At 39.3% G+C, this 24283-nt stretch overlaps 6 protein-coding genes across 12 annotated transcripts; 1 reads left to right on the top strand and 5 right to left on the bottom strand.

Annotated features, from left to right (window-relative positions):
• Positions 1–402: 402 nt before the first annotated feature.
• LOC103408698 (uncharacterized) lies at positions 403–3538 on the bottom strand. The gene is made up of 2 exons (XM_008347529.4): positions 2765–3538; positions 403–908 (listed from the first exon to the last, which is right to left on the bottom strand). Exons 1-2 carry the CDS (start codon positions 3308–3310, stop codon positions 846–848), a joined length of 609 nt encoding a protein of 202 aa, XP_008345751.3. The 5' UTR covers positions 3311–3538; the 3' UTR covers positions 403–845.
• Positions 3539–3989: 451 nt separating this feature from the next.
• LOC103419536 (uncharacterized) lies at positions 3990–7264 on the bottom strand. The gene is made up of 2 exons (XM_070820098.1): positions 5086–7264; positions 3990–4312 (listed from the first exon to the last, which is right to left on the bottom strand). The coding sequence occupies exon 1, from the start codon at positions 7112–7114 to the stop codon at positions 5120–5122; it is 1995 nt and encodes a 664-aa protein (XP_070676199.1). The 5' UTR covers positions 7115–7264; the 3' UTR covers positions 3990–4312; positions 5086–5119.
• Positions 7265–8218: 954 nt separating this feature from the next.
• LOC103419534 (glutamine--fructose-6-phosphate aminotransferase [isomerizing] 1-like) lies at positions 8219–13428 on the bottom strand. Its single transcript, XM_029101517.2, has 11 exons — positions 12965–13428; positions 11685–11857; positions 11453–11564; positions 10766–10911; positions 10503–10667; positions 10018–10369; positions 9671–9921; positions 9478–9592; positions 9090–9345; positions 8837–9005; positions 8219–8608 (listed from the first exon to the last, which is right to left on the bottom strand). Exons 1-11 carry the CDS (start codon positions 13197–13199, stop codon positions 8525–8527), a joined length of 2058 nt encoding a protein of 685 aa, XP_028957350.1. The 5' UTR covers positions 13200–13428; the 3' UTR covers positions 8219–8524.
• A 160-nt stretch (positions 13429–13588) lies between these two features.
• On the bottom strand, positions 13589–15924 carry LOC103419533 (thioredoxin F-type, chloroplastic-like). 2 transcript variants are annotated; one of them, XM_070820097.1, is made up of 3 exons: positions 15144–15924; positions 13983–14082; positions 13589–13885 (listed from the first exon to the last, which is right to left on the bottom strand). In XM_070820097.1, the coding sequence occupies exons 1-3, from the start codon at positions 15458–15460 to the stop codon at positions 13748–13750; spliced, it is 555 nt and encodes a 184-aa protein (XP_070676198.1). In that variant the 5' UTR covers positions 15461–15924; the 3' UTR covers positions 13589–13747. The 2 variants fall into 2 exon arrangements, with proteins under 2 accessions (XP_070676198.1, XP_028957351.2); XM_029101518.2 differs by having other exon boundaries at positions 13589–13882; positions 15144–15896.
• Positions 15925–17511: 1587 nt separating this feature from the next.
• LOC103434279 (aspartic proteinase 36) lies at positions 17512–21169 on the top strand. 6 transcript variants are annotated; one of them, XM_008372614.4, is made up of 12 exons: positions 17576–18097; positions 18526–18655; positions 18741–18988; positions 19169–19396; positions 19507–19672; positions 19781–19854; positions 19977–20067; positions 20160–20235; positions 20341–20412; positions 20502–20598; positions 20709–20737; positions 20858–21052. In XM_008372614.4, exons 1-11 carry the CDS (start codon positions 17853–17855, stop codon positions 20713–20715), a joined length of 1434 nt encoding a protein of 477 aa, XP_008370836.1. In that variant the 5' UTR covers positions 17576–17852; the 3' UTR covers positions 20716–20737; positions 20858–21052. The 6 variants fall into 6 exon arrangements, 3 of the variants coding, with proteins under 3 accessions (XP_028957352.1, XP_008370836.1, XP_028957353.1); XR_529248.4 differs by lacking the exon at positions 20709–20737 and having other exon boundaries at positions 17512–18097; positions 20502–20708; positions 20858–21169; XR_529251.4 differs by lacking the exon at positions 20709–20737 and having other exon boundaries at positions 17557–18097; positions 20502–20708; positions 20865–21169.
• Positions 21120–23845, bottom strand: LOC103434278 (uncharacterized). The gene is made up of 5 exons (XM_008372613.4): positions 23419–23845; positions 22167–22396; positions 21959–22039; positions 21503–21844; positions 21120–21388 (listed from the first exon to the last, which is right to left on the bottom strand). Exons 1-5 carry the CDS (start codon positions 23636–23638, stop codon positions 21287–21289), a joined length of 975 nt encoding a protein of 324 aa, XP_008370835.4. The 5' UTR covers positions 23639–23845; the 3' UTR covers positions 21120–21286.
• Between the last annotated feature and the right edge of the window lie 438 nt (positions 23846–24283).

The following is a 24283-nucleotide window of genomic DNA, read 5'->3' as shown; positions in this document are numbered from 1 at the left end:
TAATCATAAAAAAAAAAACTTACACAGCAATATATTATTAGACCGAAACGCCACATAGTGGTCACCCGCTTTATGCAAGTCATTCTCTTCTAGTAGATATGAGCCCAGCGAACACAATGTGGTACAATAATGTTGACTCCTATAATACTAAATTTTAATGCCATAAACTGCTAAATGGGCGACCCCAAGCCAACAATGATCCCCGTTTTACAAGGTGGGTGGGGGGCGTCTACCGTAGCCAGCCTTACCCTTACTTTGCAAACACAAAACTCATGCCATAAACTGCTATGTTACAAAATTTTCAGACTTGAAGCTACAAAATGTACCGACATAAAGAAATAATATGTCAAACAAAGGAAGGGAAAATGCAAAAACATATCATGCCTGCCGTAAGAACTAAAAGAACTAAAAACCTCAACATATATTATCACAAAAGAAACTCAATACACAACTCATGTCATTGTATCTATAATATGTAAACTTGAAATGATATAACAATTGACATAAATTTCAAGAAAACTAGTCACCCAAAACCAACCAACTCGATCCCATCCCTCCCTGTCTCACCCTACTAAATTTATAGATCCTTTAATCTTCATTTTCTCTTCCATACTCTCTCTCGTCTTTACCAAAATTGTTCTAATTTTCCGCACAAAGACACAAGTTTCAGGCCAACATGTACATACATACAGCATAGCAAGCAACCAAGCACACATACTTAAACCTTAGGACCTGCCAAACTAGAACCTTTGACATCCACTTCAGAGAAAAGAAGACCCAACAAGAGCTTATAAGGTCCCCCAAGTTGATTGAGTTAACTTCAATCATATCTCTGCCTGCACAACCTATGAATCGGCCCTCAGCTCACTTTTCCGACCAACTCCATACCCAAGATTCAGTGATTCATTCTGCACAATTTTATTCAACAACTTTAGCACCAGCTCAATTAGACACAAAAAAATTTACTTGAAAGCAGTACTAAGAAAACATCGACCGGCATGATAATTAGTGACATTACATAATCCATAAAAGCAAGAATCACACCATAAATTTAGACGCATCCACTCAGAACTATCACATGCTCTATATAATAATCTCATCTACCAACAGTTGACACGGTAAGTGAAGAGTGATATTTCTTAAACAACACAAAATATCAGCATAAAGAAGTTCAATTGAAGAATAAATAGAATAGTATGGGTAAGTACTAATCCGGACAAAGATCGAAGTGCCTCAACCAATTGATACTGCTTGGGTTCGCAATAATGAATCCTTGCAATTGAAGACTAGTTGAAAATCTTAAAAGGAAACCAAGATAACATCACCAGACAGAAAAGAAAAAAAAAAATATATATATATATATATATATATATATAGAAGAAAAAAAACACTTGAAATTTTAAAAGAAGAGTATATTCAAGTAACGTATCGGCTCCCAACAAATTTGTCTTGATGAAAATTCCTGTAATGTTAGTTTTCTGTCGCACAAAGATGAGTATACAATTGAAAATAATTTAAACCTCAAATATTGTCCTATACTCAATGAATATTGAATAATACATAGACCCTAGGCACAGACAGACAACAATCAGAGCAACAACAAAACTTTACAAACCGTTAGAAGCTACTGAGAACGTATCAAATGATTTCACAGGAATGAAATCTTCAGCATGGATTTAAAACACAATTGAAGCTACTGAGGATGTATTAACTCAACCGGACATAAAACACAGAGAAAGGAGGCAAAGCAAAACCCAAAAAATTAATAGGGAAGAATGTGCCGCATATTTAACGCAGGAATCAAGCGTGTCCCAAAAGCTCCAGTTACTAAAAGAGTCAACAAAAATTTCATATGCCGTGCTACGCAGAGTTTGTGAGTTACGTGAAATTCTACAACCCACCATGTTCCACTAAATAGAATCCCTGTAGACTTGTGTACACTTTACCATTTGATGAGTCCACCACCACCACCGCTTATACTACTACCACCAACACCACAAACGATCACTCGCCACCATTTTGGATATTGGAAGTTTGAAACTAATAAAAACGCCCATAAATCAGATCACTAAGGCATCGTTTGGTAAACATGATTGGATTGGAATGGATAAGACACTACTTTTATAGGTATGCTGAAAAACGAAATGAAACAATTGTGAGCAATTTAGAGGTAGGAGAAGGATTACTCAAGAAGAAAAGTTTTCCATTCCAATCCTTCCCAAAATGGGAGGATTAGATGGGAAAAGTTTTCTTTATGTCTCCTCTTCTAATCCCCAGGCCTCACAATGAAAAATCATTCTCATCTACCTTCCATATGCCTTGAAATTAGAGGGTTATCCCTTTCAATCTAATCCTTTCTACCAAAATGAGCCCTAAAATGCTCATGAGAATCCATAGAAGTCTATTACAATCCACTACAATCTATGATAAAAAGTTTGTCACAATAAAATCCATATAAAATTCACTCAAAAGTCCATGTGGAGTCCATGAAAGCCAATTGAACTCCGTCAGAATCCTTTTAAAATCTCAACTGAATACACCTGCTAAACCTAGGGGTTGGTTAGTGCCGAGTTGTCCACTCCTCACAAATTGTTTCAACCTATGAATTATGCGTGTTCTTTCTTAACTAATGAATTAGCTGAGAAAGCATAACATAGTTCCTAAGTAAAACATAATGAAACCATAGTAAATCCTAAAATTGGAAACCTTAATCAGATCAACAAAACCCCAGGACACAAAATGAAGCAGATTATAAGAAATTTACCTCGAACGACGACGAGCCGGATGGGGAAGGGGAATAGTGGTTGGTGTCCTGAGCGGCAGGATTGAAGTTGGGATCAGAAGGGTCAACGGCGGTGCAATCAGGCGGCGATTCGAAGAGGGAGAGAGAGAACTGCTTATCGACGACGCCGACATCAAAATAAATGAGGCCGGAGCTGGGCACATCGACTCTGATCCCCTTGACCGGAAACCAGAGGAAGAGCTCCTGAGCCGACACGCCCGATAAGTTGGCGATTCGGCCGAAAGACAGAAAGCCGGAAACGTTAAAATCGTAGAGCACCTGGTTCTCGAATTTGGCGTGACAGGGCTGCTCCAGCAACACTCGGAATTCTCCGGTGGTGGCGTTGAGAGAATAGTCGGTGATGCCCTTGGGGAGGAGGCCAATCGGCAGGCCCTGTTTCCGCAGGTGGTCGTAGATGCTCGACGACGGAGTTCCGCTGGCGGGGAGGGGGAGGAGGAACGCTACTACGACAAGGCAGAGGATCGAAACCCATATTTCAGAATTTAGGGATTTTGGAAAAGAACCCATCTTTCCTTCTTACCCTTTGTTCTGTGATTCCGGGTGAGATAGAGGAGAGAGAGAGAGAGCTTCTGTTTGTGTTTGTTGATTGGTTCTGATTTTTTATTTTTTTTATTTTTTTAATTTTTTTAATTTTTTTATATTTTTTATTGGTGAACGGGTTAAGTTAAAAGAATGCAAGCTGGAATGGATAGCTTATTTGGGTTTATCGGTTAAATGGACTTTCACCACCGCAATACAACAAGAAGCCAACCTCCTAATTAGTTTTTATCATTAACAAACAAAACAAAGAAAAATGATTTCACTAACAAATAACAAATTATTTTGGCGTGTGAATAATATTTGTCGTAAAAAATTGTAATTAACGTTAAAAATCTGCAATAAATGACGGGAAAGAAAGTGATTTCCCATTTCCATGCTTTATTTCCAACATACCAAACACAAGCAGGTGTATCGGGAAGAAAAAGGCTGTGGAGATCACTTAAAAGGTCGTACCCAGTGCACAAGGCTCCCGCTTTACGCAGGGTCTGGGAGAGGTGAATGTCGGCTAGCCTTACCTCCATTTATGGAGAGGCTGCTCCCAAGTCTCGAACCCGAGACATACCGCTCATGGACGAAGGCATTTATGGAGAGGTGAATGTCGGCTAGCCTTACCTCCATTTGTTGGAGATCACTTGTGAAAACATAAAAATAAGAAACTTTCAATTTGATTGTACTGAAAACTTCCAACAAACAGAACACATGAACAAGATGATCCATCAGAAGAAACCTTTGGCTGCCGCACATCGTCGACATTGATAAATAGCTGTATTCAACAACTGGAAAACAACAATGATGTAGTTTATTCAGATTTCTAAAGCCTAAGTTTACATAAAATGCAAAATCAAAAGGTGACTGTCTCAATCACCAAGTCTTCCCTTCAACTTGTTCTGAAGCGGTTAGCCTCTGCTATGCTATCGACTCAACAAAACCCTCGAGATACTTCATCTTCTCAAAATTCTAGTCCTCCACCTGTGGACATGAAAAACAAATGATCTAACGCGTTTGATTTCAACTGAAATCCAAAATGAATCCATAACATTGAAGGAAATCACACCCATGCAATGAAATATTTACCACCCACATAGATATATGAAAACAAAATAAAATACGGCATTCTTTTGGCTTAAAATATCATGTGTATAAGACTAAGGCTAAGAATTCACCTAGCTAACAAACAGGAAGCCGTAGAAAATGATTAAAAGACCGGCATAGTTTCAATGAACATAACTTGGGCAAAGAAATATTATTTATTAGAAATGGATAGGCTTCTATACATAAGTTTATATATGTGTATGACTATGGTTCCCATCACTATACTCAATCATGGTGTTCTTCCAGTCTTGCTTTTCCTTTCCTCAAGCATAATAGTCTACGGTGTAACAGTGATCATATTCACCAGAGTTCAGAGTGCCACCGTCCAATGCCCTAACCCACTCAATGTTCCATACAATAGTACATGCCACCCAATGTATTATACTATCAGATTGTGTATCAACAACCATTTTCCCCAAAAAAAGTCTGACTTTGACCTACAACGTGCAATTTTGCTACAACACTCCATGCACATAGTTATTGCTACTCTACGAGGCAATAACAATTTTTCCCAGTAACCACATCAGAGCTTTAAACCAATACAAAAACATACCATGCAAAAAAGGGAGAGGGGAAAGACAATATCAAACAACAAAGTAACAAACACTGTATGATATAAGCTTAAGGTTATGAGTTTGTGAAAGAATCACCTGTCTAATGCTCCGATTTAACTAGTGGTTCAGATCAGTGCTTTCCTTTTTTCTTAGATTTTACAGGTACCACCCCATATGCCATGAGCCTAGAAGCTGGTAATTTTCTTGCAGCTTGGTGACGCCTTCTTCTAGCACTCCTCGATTCTGTTTTACCACCATTTGAGTCCCCTACTAGTTCTTTCCCATGTTCCCGGGCACTCATTGATGATTGCCCTGTGGCACCCTTTGATAAGCTTGAATCCTTAGCTGCATCACTTATTCTCAGCTTCTTGCGATTCTTTTTATTACCCACATTTCCATGTCTGAAAATCTCTTTAGCTTTCTGCTTTATCTCCATTCTCTTGTTGTTGGGTACCTTCCACTCTTTCTCTGTGTAAGGAGCAAGCTTCTTTAAAGACACATATTGATTCAACTCCTTTTCATCCATCGCTAATATCTCGGCAGTAGTCAAGCCATATCTATTAGGTTTTATTTTAGCATACTTGAATCTTGTCTTCAAGTCTCCAATTGTATCCTCATAATCCAACTTATAGTATTCATCCATCATCTCCTTCTTAGCTCTCTCCAATAAAGCTAATTTACGCTTTTTCTCTTGTTTATCTTCCTCACTCATTTCTTCTTCTTCTTCTTCTTCTTCCTCCTCTTCCTTTTCTTCTACTTCCTCCTCCTCTTCCTCTTCCTCTTCCTCTTCCTCTTCTTCATGGTCACAAACATTTTCCTTTTTCCGCTTCAAAACCTTCTCCCTGGCAGCTAAGAACCCATCACTAGACCCAACGGTTTCCCAACCTTTAGGAAGCCCAAGCAACTCATCCTCCTTATCAAAGTCCGGTTTCTCAATCTCATCATCCTCCTCCATATCACTATAACGCTCTAAGTCAGCATCCTCTGCCTGATAATACTCCTCACCGAAAGCCTTCTTCATCATCCTATCATATTCTTGGGGATCATATTCCTTCTCCAACTCCTTTGGATCAAATGTAGACTCCTCACCCTCCTTAAGCCCCGCAATCTCCATTATCTTCTTAACCTTCTCGTCGTTCTCCTTCTTCTTCAAATTCTTCAAATGCCTCAACTCCTCCTCCCTCTCCAACCTTGCAATCTCCATCCTCTCCTCCTTGCTCTTCCTCTGCTCCTTCCTCGCCTTGACCTTCTTCCTCACCGACCCCTCAACTTGCCTGGAATGCCCCATAATCCGATCACCTGCATTCTCCTGGAACCTGTACTCATACTCCTCCTGCCTTTCGATCTCCATCTCGTCCTCGGACACCATCTCCAAATCCTCCTCCTTTAGCTCAGGATCCTTATCCTCCTTCCACAGCTGATCCTTAAAGAACTTCTTGAGAAACATAGCATTTTCATCCGATTCGGGGAAACACTCGTCCAATGCCTTCTCATACTGATCATTATCAACAGTATCATCATTCCCCGCAGCATTCTTATTCTTCTCTATCAAAAACTCACCATCATCATCATCCTCCTCGGCTGCAGCGGCCTGTAAGAATTCTCTCCTTATCCGCTCTTGCTCTTCGTTGTAAACCTTACTGTTTTTATCAATGTTCTTGTCATCCTCCTCGGCCAGTTCCGGGCCATCCTCCATCAAATGCTTAGCATTAACATCTTTCAAGTACATCTTCTTCTTATTCTTTGCCTTTCCCTTTCCTCCATTGTTTCCGATCATTTCAGTTCCATCAGAATTAAACAAAACAACATCTTTGTTTTTCAAGATAGGGTCTTGCTTTTTTACCTTGAGCAGACCATCCAAAAATTCCAATTCCCTCTTCTTGGAATTTGCCACATGGACGTAGTCGTCGTCCGATTCAAAATCCGGTTCAGTGTCTGAATCTTCGGAGGGGTCAGCCACGAGGCCTCGCTTCTTCAGTTCCTCGTAGCGTTGGAGCTCCTCCCGCTTCTTGTTGTGTTCGTACCTGCGAGCGAAATCTTCATTGATTTTGAGCTGCGGAACGTCGTCGTTTCCGTTTTCGTTCTCGGAGTCGCTTCCGCTGTCGAGTAGTTGAAGCCCGCCCATATTGTTTCCGCCGACTATCTGAGTCGCTGCTGCTTCTTCTTCCTCAATTAATTTGGGGGCTGGGGCGGTGGCGGGGGTTTTTAATATTTAGGGTTTCAGAGCATTCGACTCCACTAGCTTTGCTTCTGCTTGAAACTTGAAATGGACTCCCCTTTTATATATATATATATATTTTTTTTTTTTTTTTTTTTTATGACCGAAAATTATAAATTTCACTCGTTTCCTATTTTTGTTTTAAACTTTTGCTGGAGGCAAATTGAAAATCACTTTTATTTCTTCTCAAGGCATCTTAAGTGGAAATTGTAAAACACTACTATAATGTAGTGGTATTTCTGTTCAGTTGAAAGTGAAAGGTTTTAAGTTCGATTCTGCCAAAAATGAATTTGAACCACATTACTGCTAGCCTATTGTGAGGCTCTATTTTTGCCAAAAACGAATATAAACCACATTATTATTAGCTCATTAGAGCAAGTCCACCCTTGTGGATTGCTCGGGGGACAGGCACCAGGAAAGGGCCCGAGGCCCAATGGACAACCCTCCAGCCTTGGAGAGCCCGAATGAGGGTGCGAGCCCGAGCACAAGGGGGTGGGGAATTGACAGGCCTGCAGCTCGAGGGCTAGGCATTTTTTTATTTTTTTTGTGTCAGCCCGAGGGCCAGCAGCCCCATTTCCATGTTTTTTTTAATTTTATATTATTTAAACAAACAAAAAAAACTAATATTTTATTACATATTGCCAAGAGGAGGGCTCCAATGGTGGAGATGCAAAAAGTAATTACTGTTCATTAATGAAAGTTACTATTCATTAAAGGCAGTTACTGTTCAATAGGGTGGATTCAATAGTGAATTGCCAAGGGAGAGGGCTCCAAGGATGGAGATGCTCTTATAAGGCTAACCCCACAATTTCTCCTAGATAATATCCTTTTTTTTTTTAAATTGAAATTTTAAAATATTTTACTCAAAATCTCAAAAACGTATATAATCGTCCTTATGTTCATAGCTTTGGAAAAAAAATAATTTTAATCACTTACATTATGACAATTAGTGTACTGAGTTATATTCCTGCAATTCAAAATAAATAGGATAGAGAAATCAGAAAAATAGGATGGAGAAACCTGAAATCAGGTTAATAAAGGAAGGTAAACAAACTTGGTCGGAAGAGGGAGGAGGGACAGGGTGGTTAGTATTGTTCCGACTTCCTAGTACGAAAAGATTTACAAAGTGGAAGACGTACAACCTCAGCAGCATCACACATTACCAACAGCATACATATTACAGCCTCAGCAAAATAATCTCTAAAAAATCAGGTGTTTTTAGCAGCATTACATTCCGCTAAGGTCCTAAAATCCTTCTTGGCATAATTTAGAAACGCACACAAGTATACTCAAGTATGTCCATCCATGAAACCTGGTTTACTGAGTAGTCACGCTCTTCGCAAGATTCCGAGGCTGATCCACGTTAAAACCTCTTAAAACGGTGAGATGGTATGCCAGCAGCTGCACCAGGGAAGGAAAACAAAGATATCAGATGTACGTGGGAGATCAGACAAGTTCAAAGGAACAACCATCTATCCATCCATCTGTTTATACATTGAGTCTTACTATATACTTAAAAAAGTACAAACGGCTAGCATTAAAGTCCGGCATAAGAAGAAAATGCAGGACCTCCAACCTAAATACTGATAATACATGCAAAATAAAGCCCAAAGAAAAATAGATAAATACCTGCAATGGAATAATATTAACCACGGGTTGAAGACAATCCTCAAGCTGAGGAACTTCAATCACTCGACAAGACCCCCCGGGGCACACTGATGCAGCATCTCCTTTCGAACACATTACTATGAGTCGACCTTTACGGGCACGAAGCTGCTGAATAACTGATTGCTGCTTACTGTAAATCACTGAAGGTCGTTAATAAGAAAATCAGGTAGGTTTTCAAAAGCATGTAAGTGCTCCCAACTGTGAAAGGACAAACCTGAAGCAAGCATCACGGGTGGCAATCACAAATGTAGGGAGAGTTTCATCAACTAAAGCCAAAGGACCATGTTTCATTTCACCCGCTAGTATTCCTTCACTGTGCATAAGGGCCACTTCCTTTACCTTCAAAGCACCCTCTAGAGATGTTGCGTAGTTGTATCCTCTCCCAAACACAAGAAGTGACTGATGAGCTATCAGTTCCTGTGCAAGATCCTTCATCATCTGGTCAAGCTTCAGGACCTCTCTGACTTTGTCTGCAAAGAACATAACAGACAACCCCACAGAGTCATTTTGTAATAATTTCTTACAAGTTACTTCTTGGAAAACAGACTGACAAAGAAATGCACTGCAGTTGACATGGTAAGAAGAGAAAAACTGGAACTTACTTGGCAACTCAAATAAACCGTCAATTATAGCCTCCCTTCGTGCTTGATTGGAAATTGTGTCACCTCCTATAGCTAGTGCTAGCATAGCCATCACCACTATTTGACTCGTGTATGCCTGTCATGATGATGATAAGACTGTCAATTTAAAACACAAAATCAAAAAAGCAAGAATAGAATAAAGTAACAAACTTACCTTGGTGCTTGCCACACCAATCTCAGCGCCAGCATTTATATGAACACCACAGTGTGTATTCCTGGCTATAGCACTACCAACAGTATTTGTTATGCCAACGCATAATGCACCGTTTTCTAACGCATATTCCAAAGCACTCAGAGTATCTGCTGTTTCACCAGATTGACTGACAAAGACAGCTGTATCTTCTCTATATATAGGTCCTTGCCGATCCAACAAATCACTAGCAATTTCCATTGTGACAGGAATACCTATAATGTTTATATGTGCAACAAACCGGAAAAGAATCAGAACTATTAAGTTATTAACAATCGGAAAAGGATTTCTGACAGACAAAAAACACTGACCAGAAAGTTCTTCCAAGATGGGTCTTGCAGCTAAAGCAGCATTGTAGCTTGTACCACAACCGATGAAAACAATTCTCCTGCTTCGCCTAATTGTTTTAAGGTGATCCTTCAGTCCACCAAGGAGAACAGTCTTGGCTTTGCAGGAACCTCCACGTAAAAGCCTCCCCCTCATTGTGGTAGTCAAAGATTCAGGCTGTTCATGAATTTCTTTCTGCATATAATGTTTGTAACTCCCTTTGTTTATTTGTTCAACCTCCATCTCAAGAATGGACAACGCTCGTTGTACTGATGCAACTCTTGAAAGTCCACCATGCTGTCCTTTATCAAACTTCAGGATAGAAACACCTCCATCCTGAAACAATCACCACAAAGAGGAAAAAACAAACAAAACTTATATGAATACAAAGCTCAAGTTTCCCCAAGCATCATGCCAATATGAAACTGCCCCATTAAAACATAATAAAAGACAATACTCAAATAAGTACCTTCAGATGTACCACTTCACCATCCTCGATCACCAACACCTTTTTAGTGTGTTCAACTACAGCATTGGCATCACTGGACAAAAAGAGTTCTTTAGCATGTCCACTTTTTGAAAGGAAATTATCATCGTGAAATGCTGATCCACCGCTAGCATTTTCGTTAAATTCCTAACAGAGATACAATAGTGTCAATATGAAACTATAGTGGGCACTTAAAAATTAAAATTAGCCAGAATTGTGAAACATTAATTCCAAATGAAGCATACTTTGACACCAAGGAGCAACGGACTGCCACGCTTGCAAGCAATCAACTCATTTGGATAATGCTGGCTTTTAAAAATCAGGGCATATGCACCTTCAAGATGCCTCATAACCTCAAGCACAACTTGACTAAATGTGATAGTCTGGTCGCCTGAAAAATAAACATCACACTCTAACATCGCCCTAGATTGTGATTTAAGATTTATGTGAAACAGTAAAAAGTATTCAAACAATACAATCAAAGGAAAATGCAGTTTATCAGTACATGCATAACACAATGATTGGCTTTATACTGCCCCCAACAACAGTAAAAAGAACTCATCCTGAAAAAGGAGGAACTAAATAAATAATTGAGTTGATCTGTCCACTCCTATCCTACAAAAGCACTTTTCCTGCCTTGGCTACTATGTTTTTTGGGCAAATATGGTAGGAACATATGAGCTTCAGGGTGACAAAGAAGCTTCTTTCCTCTAAGAACAATTCAATAGACAAACTTTTTTAGTATTCCAGTAATAAGTTCTGTTCTAATTGAAGACGGTCAAAATATCAGTTCACGATAACTGAAAGTAACATAATTATATGTACTTTATAAATTGCAATTCTACATTTACAAATATAAATTTTGAACTCCAAATTGTAAATTATACTTATGACGCAAATTTTTAATTACTTCTAATCATATATAAAATTACCTTCTCCTTCTTTAGCTTTATCATAAACATATTTGGCAAGCTTTGGAATTACTTCTGTATCTGTTTCAGATTCAAAGGTGAATCCGTGCCGAACTAGTGATTCCTTTAAGGCCTGAAAAAGTAAAGAAGTAAATCAGCATAAGCCATTGATGATAAAGGGTGTTTAATCCAGAAGCCAAAACAACAATCAAGAGCAACATAACAAGTTTCACCACAGAAATCTTAAACACACCTCATAATTAGTGATGACTCCATTGTGAACAACCAAAAATTCATTTCCAGAACCAGAGCTCTGTGGATGGCTGTTCCTTGGAGCTGGCTCTCCATGAGTGGCCCACCGGGTGTGCGCTATTCCAGCATGGTGAGAGAAAGATTCTTCCAAATTTAAATCTGTTTCAGCAACCTCTGGATTTACAAAAATCAAAGTTAATTCTAGGAAATCGGGTAAAAAAAGTGTGACATACACTACTATGAGCTTGAAGGGGGGCTCGAAAATTATTAAATGGATACATATTTGATATACAGTACACGTATGTAATCAGTCAGCGTTCCATAATCATTATATATACGAGCACACATCAAAATCCCAGAAACACAAGGTTCGGTTGGGTGAGCCAATTCAGAAAGCCCAAAGTTAATTGTTAACTTTTGATTAGTTTCTCTTAGTAGTGAAAACTCTGCAACACCCCCGAAACTTGAATTCAAACTCCTATTACCCATATTTATTTATGGTTTGAAGGGCAATATAATTCGTAGTCCCCATAAGGTTTGTCCGAGGACAAAGTGAGGTTGCATGATGTAATAAATGCATAAGAAGGGAAATACCAAAGAGACCGACTTTAAAGAAACTACTGCTAGATATAGAAACCTTTACGCAAAAAAAGAAAAATGTCCAAATTCTAAACTTTTGATGTGCTCTTTCTTTTTTGCATTCCAATTGTCATTCAGTAGGCAAGTTTAAGCTGGCAATGTCTGTGCTATAAACCCCACCCCACTAACAACCTAACCAATCATACTTCATCGAAAAGGAATGAAACAGAGCTATTCAAACTACGACCATTACTACAGGGTTAACCCGCCAAATTAACCGTGACCACTTTAACTGGGTCAAATTTCGTTCCAAAAAGAGTTTACCGTTAATTTTCTACACCATTTTCCCAGCAACCGAACACATGTACAAACAAATTATCCCGAATACCAAGTTAACCATGAAATTTCATTGAAGAAGAATGATACTTCATTGAAAAAGAATGATGCAGAGCAATCCGAACCACGATAATTCTTACTGGTTTAACCCGCCAAATTAACCCAGACCACTTTTTCTGGGTCAATTTTATTTCCGAACAGAATTTAAATGTTAATTTTCTAAACCATTTTCTCGGCAACCAAACAGAATGCAGAAACAAACAAATATGGACAAACAATAGAAAATTTGAGAATGAAGGGAGTTACCTTGGGATTACCAAAAAAGAAAGGAGTTACCTTGGGATTACCAAAAAATAAAGGAGTTACCTTGGTAGACGGATTTGACGAGGGTCTCGATATTTCCCTCCTGGCGGAAAACGAGGGGGGGAGGCGGGGAAGATTGGGGGGTGTTTGGATCGAAGGAATAAGAATGGTCGATTGAAATCCCGGCGGAATCGTAGCCCCGGTATTCCAGACGCCTCAGGCCATTGAATAGCACCTGCAGAATGTAACGCCTCTCTCTGTTGACGTTGTAATTCAGATACGCAAATATCCCACACATTTCTGATTTCTCTCTCTCTTCTCTTCTTCTTCTTCTTCTGCGACTTGTTCTGGGTTCTGGGGAGAGAAAGAGAAGACGAAGGAAAGATCAACTCGTAAATTTGACCTTTGACTTTCTCTTGGGATTTGAATTTTTAACTTTATCGTGTTCGTGGGATCTGTAAAAATGGACTGACAATCGTCTCTCTAGAAGATTGAGACACTGCAGAATGCAGATTGCAGCTTGGGTGGGTGAATGTATGGTTGTTATATTAGAAACATTCCAAGGGTTGTATTGTCTTTTAGCTTTGCATCACTGTGTTACGGTGGCCTCATTTCATTGGCTTGCAACATACATGGGCCACCAAGCACTTAGGGGTAGGACTGTAATTTCAAAAACACCACAAGCTCTTTCTAAGAAGGCATACGGACCTGCTTACATTTCTTTCATTCAAATTTCAACTGCAATTGCAAAGAAAGCGTCCCATGGATACATACAAGTACAGTAATCAGCTCCGGCGGACGTTTTTCTTTACGTTATTAACATCTCACGGAGAAAATTTAAAGGGTTTAGCTCGATCTAACAGCGTCTATAGCAACAACTAAATCGTCGAATTTGGCACCCTTCACCTCTTTTACAACCTTGTTGTCCTTCAAAATCTTGAAAGTTGGCACCACCCTTATCCCAAGCTCCTTCGCCAATGGCTGCTAACAAGAAACAATCACCGTTTAACATAAGACAGAGCACAGCAACGCACTTGAGTAAAAAGTATTCAAGCATGACAGATGGAACCAACCAACCAACCTTATTTTCTTGGCTACAATCAAGCTTTAAAAATACGACATCAAGATACTTCTTGGACAATTCTTGAAATTTTGGAGCTATCACTTTGCAAGGTCCACACCTGCGCAGAACGATGGGGTAACTAATCTCAAGCTTTAAAAATGGCGAAGAAGCAAAAGCAGGATGAGAAAATAAAACAGAAGAGGTGTTCAATCTACTACAGGTTTACATATGCCTTGACCTTAATAACGATCGTTATAAGCAAATACAGTTATGCATATCAGGCATATATGCGAACGTTTCTTCTTTATTGTTTTTCACTTGTTACATATCCCCGCTCCTCTATGGAATACAGAACAAAGTTCATACAACTTACCAGACGTGCTAAACTCGCGTCATACGGAATGATCAACTATTCCATAGTCTACCATTTTAAATTCAGATCACGTCTCAATGGTTGAAACACAGTATATCACCATCTTCAACTTGACATAAGTAACACAGATAGAATGAGAATCATGATGATCTAAAATATAGTCCAAGATCGATCCGAAGGTTCTGAACTACCACTCAAAGACCAAAGCTTTTGTTACTCCCACCTTTCCATCTTCCATGTCTGTACTGTATTTGTAAATGACGATTTTGGATCCCGTAAATGTAGAATAACTGAGATCCATTCAAGCGTAGGTGCATGTATATGGAATCATAATAAGGAAAGGATCATGTTGGAGGTGTGAATTAACCACGACTCTCGACATGAATGCCGGTAAATGAGCAGAAAATCAACAAGGGGGTCACCCTAATCAACGAACAAGCTAGGCCAGACTCAGTGCAAGTATTGTCCCGGGTTACAGTAATTCAATTTCCAAAGGCTTACCTAAACGGTTTGGGGAACTAGCATCTCAAAACTCAAAAAGTTTGTAACAACATATCTTATATAAGCAACTTAAGAGCTGAAATCAACATTCTGAAATTCCACTAAAACAAAATCATAAACTTTCAAATTGCACTTCACTATTCGTTGAAAACTGATCAGTTCACCAATTTTTTTCCCGAAATTAGCCGAAAACTTGCTTAAATTTTCTTGCTTTCTTAATTTCCGTTTCCTTTTCTTTCGAATTTATTCCTGGATTTTCTCGGGAACCAATCAGAAAGTGGAAGTATAAGCATAAAGAGACATACCATTGGGTATACATGTCGAGGACGACGGTCTTGTCGCCGGCGGCCTTGACTATGGGCCAGAAGGTGTCCTTGTCGACCTCCGTGACTTGGCCCACATTCACAGTGGGACCGACAGTGTCCAAGTTCGACCTTACCGTACACCCCCAGGAGCCCATCTTCCTCTTACTCAATCCAAGTCCAACCGCAGCCGCATTCTTCCTCTGCGAGAGGAAGCAGCTCGAACTCGAAGCAGAGGAGGAGCAAATGATCGGGTACTTGGCGGCGCAGGGTAGCGACGTGGATGCACCGACGGAGAGTGCGGCTGACTGCAGAGCCATTTTTGTGATGGAGAAGAGAGGAGAGCCCAGTGAATCAGTTGCAGCCAGAGATTAACAAACGACTATATTACAGAGGAGAGAGGTGATTTTGGAATGACTGATTTGTCCTCTGGTTCGTGGGATCTTATGACATATCCGCGTTCATTTTCGTCACTTCACCCAACGTGTTTTGTGGATGGAGGCCTGGGGATCGCGAGAATGGAATGACAGCATTGCCCTCAGCGTTTTGGGCTGTTTGTGGGAGACTCGGGGACATTTTCGTCGCTTAGAATAGTTTATTCAAGCAAAATGACGGAATGCCACTTTTGGTTTTCGGTTTGACGTGGGAAATATCGGGGTATTTTAGTCAATATGAGAGTTCAAATTTTGTGGGTTGTTTAGCGGATTGTAGTGATACGAATGAGTGGTGGATAGGGAGGGAGAGCTTTTGGGAAGGTGAAGTGATGGAGGAAATGGAAATGATGATGCCTTGTATGGTTTTAAGCATACAGATTTTGAGCAGACTAAAATAGTCATGGGATATTTATTTTGTAATGAAAAACCTAGTGGTGTATAAGTCATTTGGCCCATCATTTTTCAAGCAGTATATTTTGCCTCGTCGATATAAATGAGAAAGAAAAATAATTTACACGCACCACTTATGTCTCTTGATTGTTCTTTCATTTATTTAATCTAAAAATCATAAATAAATATACGCGCACCACTTATTTACTTATGTCTCTTGATACTTTTTATGAATAAAACTAGTTCTCAAAATTGAATCTCACGTTCCAAAACTTTAAACCCCATAAGGTTTGTACAAATGATATTTGTAACATCTCACATCGTCCAGGGGAGTGGATCTTGTAAGCTTTATATGTATATTCTCATCTCTACCTAGCACGAGACTTTTTGGGAGCTCACTGGCTTTGGATTCCGTATGAACTCCGAAGTTAAACGAGTTTGCGCGAGAGCAATCCCAGAATGGGTGACCCACTGGGAAGCCCACTGGAAAGTTCTCGTGTGAGTTCCCAGAAACAAAACCTTGAGAGTGTGGTCGGGATCCAAAACGGATAATATTATGCTACGGCAGAGTCGAGCCCGAAATGTGGTGAGGGCCGATGTGACAATATTAATAAGTTAGGATTTGATTGCTAACCTCGACTAAGTACAAACACCTTGTCATTTGGCTGTCAAATTTGATGAACATATATAGTTTAGTTTGTGATTCTAAGTACTAGTAAGAAATTATATACCCGGCATGTCCCGTGTGTGTGATCCAAGCATAGCAATTAGCATAAGCTGATAAGCAGACGATGTATGCCAAAGTCACTTCTTTTATATCTAATTCAGTTTGAATAATATATTTTGAGGTTACGCCTTGCTAAAAGTTCCATCATGTTTCGACATATGACATGTATAAAACAATAGAGAGAGAGAGAGAGAGGTGAAGGGCTTGAAGCAAAAGATTTCCCTCCAAATTCCAAAACCAAAACTGAAGGGCATCCATCATGTAGCGGCACCACTTTTCTCTCCTTGTGATAGACTTTCTCTCAGTTTCAGAGTTCTTCTCACTGTCTGTATGAGAGCTTCAAATTTGCATAGATCTGGTGGTGCCGACCTTAACTTCGGCTGGGGTTGGTTAGCCGTTCTGCCCTTCCTCTCATTGTCTCCTTTTCCTTTCTTCAACTGTGTTTTCCCCCTGCTCTCTATTTCGATTTGCCCTTTTCTTCTCATCCCACCTGCGTCCCTCTTCGTATTTCATCCTTACTCCTTACTCCTATAGGCATGTCCCGTGTGTGTTTTTTCGGCTTGTAAAGTGTGTGTTTTTTATTTGTAATAAATGTTGCTCTCTTAAGCTTTGATAAAAAACTGAAGAATATCCAGAATACATGGGAAACAGAAATCCCAGTAATTAAGGATAAACTAAAGAATTAAAAATAAATAAATAAATAAATAAAAAAGCAGATAAGAAACCAGAAAATCGACAACGAAACCAAAAGACCAAATGTGAAAATAAGTCAAAAAAAGTAAAACAATTACAAAGTTGACGAAATTTACTATTTTGGAAAGACGTGTCTTTCGCCATTGAAATCCCCCAACAATCTCGTTCCTCGTCTCTCTCTCTCGATTCTCCGTTTTTCTTTCTTGCATAAACTCCCTGTTTACACATCATATGCTTTCTCTCCCTCTCTCTCCCCACCGGGCCACCCACCTTGTTGCCTGCTCGTTTCTCCACCCAACTCGGCCATGATTTTCCCACAAAACCCACACTTCTAATCCAACTTATCACCAATTATTCCAAAATCCGGGTTTTGGCTGCAAAAAAAGGTGGCTGTTGTTTGTCGGGTCCAATCCAAACATTTTCTTTTATTCAATCTCGGTTTGGTTAAGTGACCTTAAAATTTTCGAAATGGCGGCAACAGCAAGGACAAGAGTAGCGCTGTTGGGTGGTTTTCTGGTTTTTTTCGCTTCGGCAGTAAATGTCTCGGGTAACATGGTGTTTCCGGTGAACCATAAGTTTAAGGGTCCTGGGAAGCAGGTGTCTTTGGGTGCATGGAAAGAACATGATGCTCGCCGTCACCGGAGGCTTCTCGCCGGCGCAGACTCCGCTATAGATTTGCAATTAGGTGGCAATGGCCATCCTTCTGAAGCCGGGTGCGTAATTGCTTTCCTTCATCCACAATTAATTGTCTCTTTTTCCAAATTTTTCCTTTGTTGTTTTAACATAAAATTTCGTTAGTAATGTTAAATTGCTAATGTTGGTAAATTAAGGCAATCTCTCTACTTCTGATATTATATAATCTACTTGCTTAACTTAATATGTATTTATATCCGCCGCTTGCACTACAGTTCGATACCTAATTATTATGGTTGCGACAGCCTAATCCCCCATTTATTAGTAAAATATCTCTGTATATTAAAAGCTTAATATTTATAAGCAACTGCGCCCCCTTCCATGTATTGGGAGCTTTCGTAAATTAATATCAATTGCATCATGTGTACTTATGTTGTCATAGTTTTCAGTTGGGTGCAAATTTAATTTTTATGATACTTATAGATTGCATTTGCCTGGCTGGATTTAGGCTCTACATCGCGAAAATCGGACTTGGCTCTCCTTCAAAGGACTTTCATGTGCAAGTTGATACAGGAAGTGACGTTTTATGGGTGAATTGTGCAGAGTGCAGCAACTGTCCTACTAAAAATAATCTTGGTGTACGTTTGCCTCCACCCTTGCCTTCTTTTTTCGCCCTACTTGATGATCTCCACAGCAGTTATCGTTATTGTTATTGTGATACAGTTTAAGCTCACAATGTATGATGCAAAGAGCTCTTCAACTTCAAGCAAGGTTACATGTGATCAAGAGTTCTGCACTTCCTCATTCAACGGTAAACTTCCTGATTGCAAGGCAGATATGCTTTGCAATTATAGTATCTCGTACGGAGATGGAAGCACAACTTCTGGTTACTATGTCAAGGACAATATCCAACTTGATAAAGTCAATGGAAATCATCAAACAACCTCAACATATGGAACCGTAGTATTCGGGTGAGTCTTGTGCCTTTGTCATACTAATACTAGCTCAATAAGAGATACATAACGAGATTACATTCAGCGTCTTTTTTGTTGCTTCCCGTTGTCTGTTTGAATTGGCTGACTTTGAATTTTCATAATTCATTGTTGCTATGCTCTTGCCGTGTGTATTAAGCTGTGTGTGTTGCGGAATAGGTGCGGAGCTAAACAATCTGGGAATCTTGGTAAATCTCCTGGAGCAGTTGATGGGATACTTGGTTTTGGACAGGCAAATGCATCCGTAATTTCGCAGCTGTCTTCATCTGGAAAGGTGAAAAAACAATTCGCACACTGCTTGGATAACGTGAAAGGTGGTGGAATTTGGGCCATTGGGGAAGTGGTGGAACCAAAAGTGAAAAACACAACTCCGCTGATACCAAATCTGTATGTCGCACAATCTCAGAATGCTTCGTAATACTTAACTTCAATAAAAAATATGCTGTAATTCGCATATGAAATTTGTGATAATTTTATTTTTATTGAAATGATCTCAGGCCACATTATACTGTTACGGTGAAGTCCGTTGAAGTGGGTGGCGATGTTGTAGATTTTCCCACAGATTTATTTGGCCTTTTCGAAGACCGGAACGGGGTAGTAATTGACAGTGGAACAACCTTGGCTTATCTTTCACCGGAGTTTTATGAACCTTTTATGAAAAAGGTGGTCACTGAAGATTTTTTCTCTCCATTTTGATTTTGTTGTCTAACCAATTACATTGCTTCCCTTTTTGGTTGTAAAACCTGACATTGTAATTTTTTGGTAAATTAGATATATGCTCGACAGTCTGGATTGAAAAAGCATACTGTTGACGAGCAGTTTACATGTTTTGAGTATTCCAGAAAGTAAGCATTGTCATCTTAGCTATAACATTTGCAGATTAACTTAAGCAAAGCATGTGAATATACGAAGAGCAGCGAGGCTTGCTGAAACCAACCTCACTTTTCCTTGCGTGTTTTTCTTGCAGTGTTGATGATGGATTTCCAGTTGTGAAGTTTAATTTCAAGAATTCTGCTGTGTTGACTGCATATCCTCATGATTATCTGTTCCAGTTAAAGGCAAGTGTTTTAGATTCTCGAACAAAATTAATTACCTTGACCTTGTTCCGTGAGTTCTTAACTAATTTACATTTGTCATGACATATACACAGGATGATGTCTGGTGTTCTGGTTGGCAAACCAACTCCATGAAATCTAAAGACGGAAAGTCCATGACTATTCTGGGAGGTAGAGCCTTGAATCACAAGTCAAAGACATATATTTATTAGTTGGTTTATTTTTCACATGAATTGGATCCTATTCATCGAATATAATCATTGTTCCAATTTGCAGATTTAGTACTTTCGAATAAGCTAGTCCTGTATGATATCGAAAACCAAGCTATTGGGTGGACTGACTACAACTGTGAGTAGCATCCCATTCATTGTTTGATTTGTTAGTGTTTAATCTTATGTTTCATTATCTTATGTCTTTTTCGGTTTGTTTTGATTTAGGCACTTCAAGCATCAAATTGAAAGATGAGAAGTCAGGGCAGGTGTACTCGGTCGGTGCCCACAATCTTTCTTCAGCTTCGGGTCCGATGATTGGAAGGTTATTGGCATTCTTCTTGTTAGTGATTTCCATGCTGCAAATATTGATTTAATTCAACCAGAAGTGTCACAGCAGCCCACTCATTCCTTGCCCTTGATCTGTCTTTCCAGGTGGTGATAATTTTTGTCCACCCTTTCTGGTTCGACCTCTTTATTTTTATCTATTTTTCTGGGATAAGCTTGTTTGCGATTTACATTTGAGCCTCATTGTCCTCGGAAATTCATTAACAACTCATAATGTTGGGTTGATATCTCTGAAGGATTCAGTGCATGCCTTTGATTAGAACATACGATTGGGATGAGCAGCAATCGGCATACTATCCGGGAATAGGATTCTATAGCATAAAGTGTTGATACTAACAGATCAGGAAGGGAAATGAAATCCGCACACCTTTTGCAGAATCGGAGAGTTAGATGATTGAGATGAGGTATAAAAATAAAAAAATAAAAATAAAGACTGGTATTGTTGTATGCTACAATGCTTCTCACTCTTGCTGCGGATTGTTGGTTGTAACGTTGTTGTATTAAAACTCATATTTTTATTATAGTTAACGAGTCTCAAATATTTCAAATGTATTGTATATATTCTGCCTGCATTGCAAGTGTAAAGAGGAAAGGGTATGGACAGTGACGCTACTGAGACTAAAACTTGATTGCATGAGAGAATCTCTCCTGAGGGAGGCTTTACTTTACAAGGTTGTCCTCAAAAGCTGTACAACAAAATAAACCAGTGCCAGAAACAGTCCAATTTGGTATACATCTCTTTGGAAACCGTCATCCCTTTGAAAGAACTGAATCAAATTAGCATGCAAACGATGCGTCAATCGATGGAAGATAGAAAAAAGGAAGGAATTTTAGCGTATGAACGAATAAAGTATTTGTGCTTCGTTTGTTTAATCACTGACCTTAGTTGGATCGCCTGAAGGGTCCGGATAAATTTCTGTGTTCTGTTTTTCTCTGGGGAACTTGCTGGAAATGGTTTTAGCAAGATCAGCCAAGTCCTTTCCACCCTCAATTGTTGCATAAAGACGGCGTGATGTCCAGAAATACGCTTTCGCAATGGCTGAGGAAGCTGATAAATCCCAAAACTCTTCATGTTCAATGACTTGTCCACTTATCTGGTTTAGAGTGAATTGGGAATTTATTCTTACGATCAAATCTCCTCCTATAATGTTCTTCGCCTTGCCTTTGATTGTCCACTTGATACTCAGGACACTCGTTGATAACATGCTCATTTCTTGAACACTCTGTTCGTATGTAACAATAACAACGAAAGAAGTTTTGATGTTGCATTTCTGTTGCTTGCTATACAAGGAATTACAAAAATAAATAAAAAGTAAAGATGAATTCAGAAGACTCACGACAGAGGGCTTTTCTAGTGCACTGGTTATCCATAGCGGTCTCTTGTACTTATCACGGCCGCTAAAACTTCTAACTGGATCCTGCAATAACATAATTAACCAATCTTAACTGGTCAGCTTGAGAGCATATAAAAGCATTAGATCTACTAACTGTTATATATAAGCACATATACCACAACACATTACATGTTAAGTATTAGTTATTTACCTTGTATTTAACAGAAACAGCAAAGGTTCCAAGGGCACGATTGCCTTCTCGTAGCTCAAGGATATCGCGTACAAGTTGTCGAGCTGTAGACTCCACCAAGGGGCTACTAATGCACTCAAACTCATTGCATAGCTCCCCAAAGTTCAATCCATCAACAATTCTATCAGCCACTGTTCTTTCATCCGTCGCCGACAATTCTGATTCAGTAGTACTAGCCGGATCATTTGTTACTGCATGCACCCCGCCACATGATCAGTTACAAGCTAATTTACTCAAACTTTTATTACGCTAGTTAAACTATGTTTCACAGGATATGTTACTAAGGAAAAAGTACAATTTGTTGAATGAGTTGATGAATTCAATCAATTGAACTTTACAAGTGATGTGAACCATGACACTCTACCTCTACCTCTAATCAGAAATTTGGAGTAACAGAAAAGTTCCCATTCCTGCTGATTAATTAGACGTTAATCTTGTTTCTAGCTAGATGTTTGTTTCACTTTTATACGCAAACGGAAGCAAATTCCAACAAAGTACCAAATATCAACATCGTAGAAGAAAGCAAAGAAACAATCTTAAAAGAAAAGCACAAGAGATTAACGTGGTTCGACGTAAAGCCTAGGGTGTTTACCTCTCACTAAATAAACGGCGAGTGTTTAACTCTCACATCCCAAATCCTACAAATTTCAAACCCCAAAAACAAACGAGTAGAGAACCCAAACAAACGAACGAGATCATTCTCTCAAATTGTTCTCTGAACTCTAAAACTCACAAACTGACTCTTACAAATAAGCCTCACAAAGTAAACCGACTCTAAGGCCCTATATATAGAGTATAGCACCTATACAGTGAAAATACTAATAGGAAGTCAATCCAAGACTTAATAGTCAAGGAAATCAAATTCATATCTTAATCAAATAGGTAAATTATCAAAATAACACAAACACGAATAAGGAAATGCGTGAGGATTTCTCTGCCCTTCTCCGATTGATCGCCTGCCATCTCAGATCGACCGCCCTGAAGTCATGACTCTTCAAACGCTGCTTCTTCTTTGCTTCTGTCCGATAGATCCCTACTTCCAGATTTCTATTTCATCACTCTAATTTTGAGTCGTAAATCACAAGACTGTTTTTATTTATTATGTATATTTGAAACCAAATGTACTAAGTGGTGGCATATATTATATAGAAGAACATGAGATGTAATTAGAATAGAGAGGGAATTGCAAATGAAAGGGTAATTAAGTAGGTACCTCGCAGTATGAAAGGGTGGTGGTATTGGGAGGAGGAGGAAGAGGAGGCAGTAAAATTGGGCTTGGAATTGGCGGTGGAGGTGAAAATTATTGATTTAGCTGCATTAGTAGTGGTGGTAGTGGAGGAACTAGTAGTTTTGCGGTGGAGATTGATGTTGGTGGCGGCGGCAGCTGCGGAGTTAGAGGCAATGAGGGCAGTGATGGAAACGGAGGCACTCATCTCTGGGTTCTCTGCTCCCTGCCAGTACTAGTACTAGTCCTTCCCCCCATATCCATATTGGTTGCAGAGGGAGAGAGAGTGTGTAAGCACATGCATGCATTGAGAGAGAGAGAGATGAGGATGGAATTAGAGCCTCTCTTTTTAATTATTTTGGATAGAATTTTTGGGTCTTCTTCTTTGTGTTTGGTTGAATAAGGATCCTCCCCCGATCCATTCATCGTACGTTATTGTGTGGTCAGAAATTATTTTAAATTTTTTATTTAAAATTGAACATAAATAATACCTGACGAAAACTGATTACACGATTTACAATAAACGAATACGATTAAATGATCTTCTGGATCCTCCTGGAGATCCTCATTCTCGTGTTGGCTGTAGCACTGCATAGTCACTCAGATCTTGCCATGTCAGCTAGCTTTGACTCTATTATTGACTTAATGGGCGCCAACTGCCACGGTGTAGTAGGGTAATATAATATATACACATACATACATACATACATACGTTTTGAAATTACAAAGATATGCATTTTCTTATGCATGTAGAAAGCCTTTAAGGGAAGGGTCCTCATTTTTCAAAAAAAAAAATGGGGGCACTCTCTTAACCGTTATATTTGGTTTTAATGAAATTTTATGGTTGAGATTC

The sequence above is a fragment of the Malus domestica genome, chromosome 04, assembly GCF_042453785.1.
Source record: "Malus domestica chromosome 04, GDT2T_hap1".
NCBI classification, from domain to species: Eukaryota; Viridiplantae; Streptophyta; class Magnoliopsida; order Rosales; family Rosaceae; genus Malus; species Malus domestica.
The sequence above is the reverse complement of the archived record's forward strand: the minus strand, read 5'-3'. Positions and strand labels throughout refer to the sequence as shown.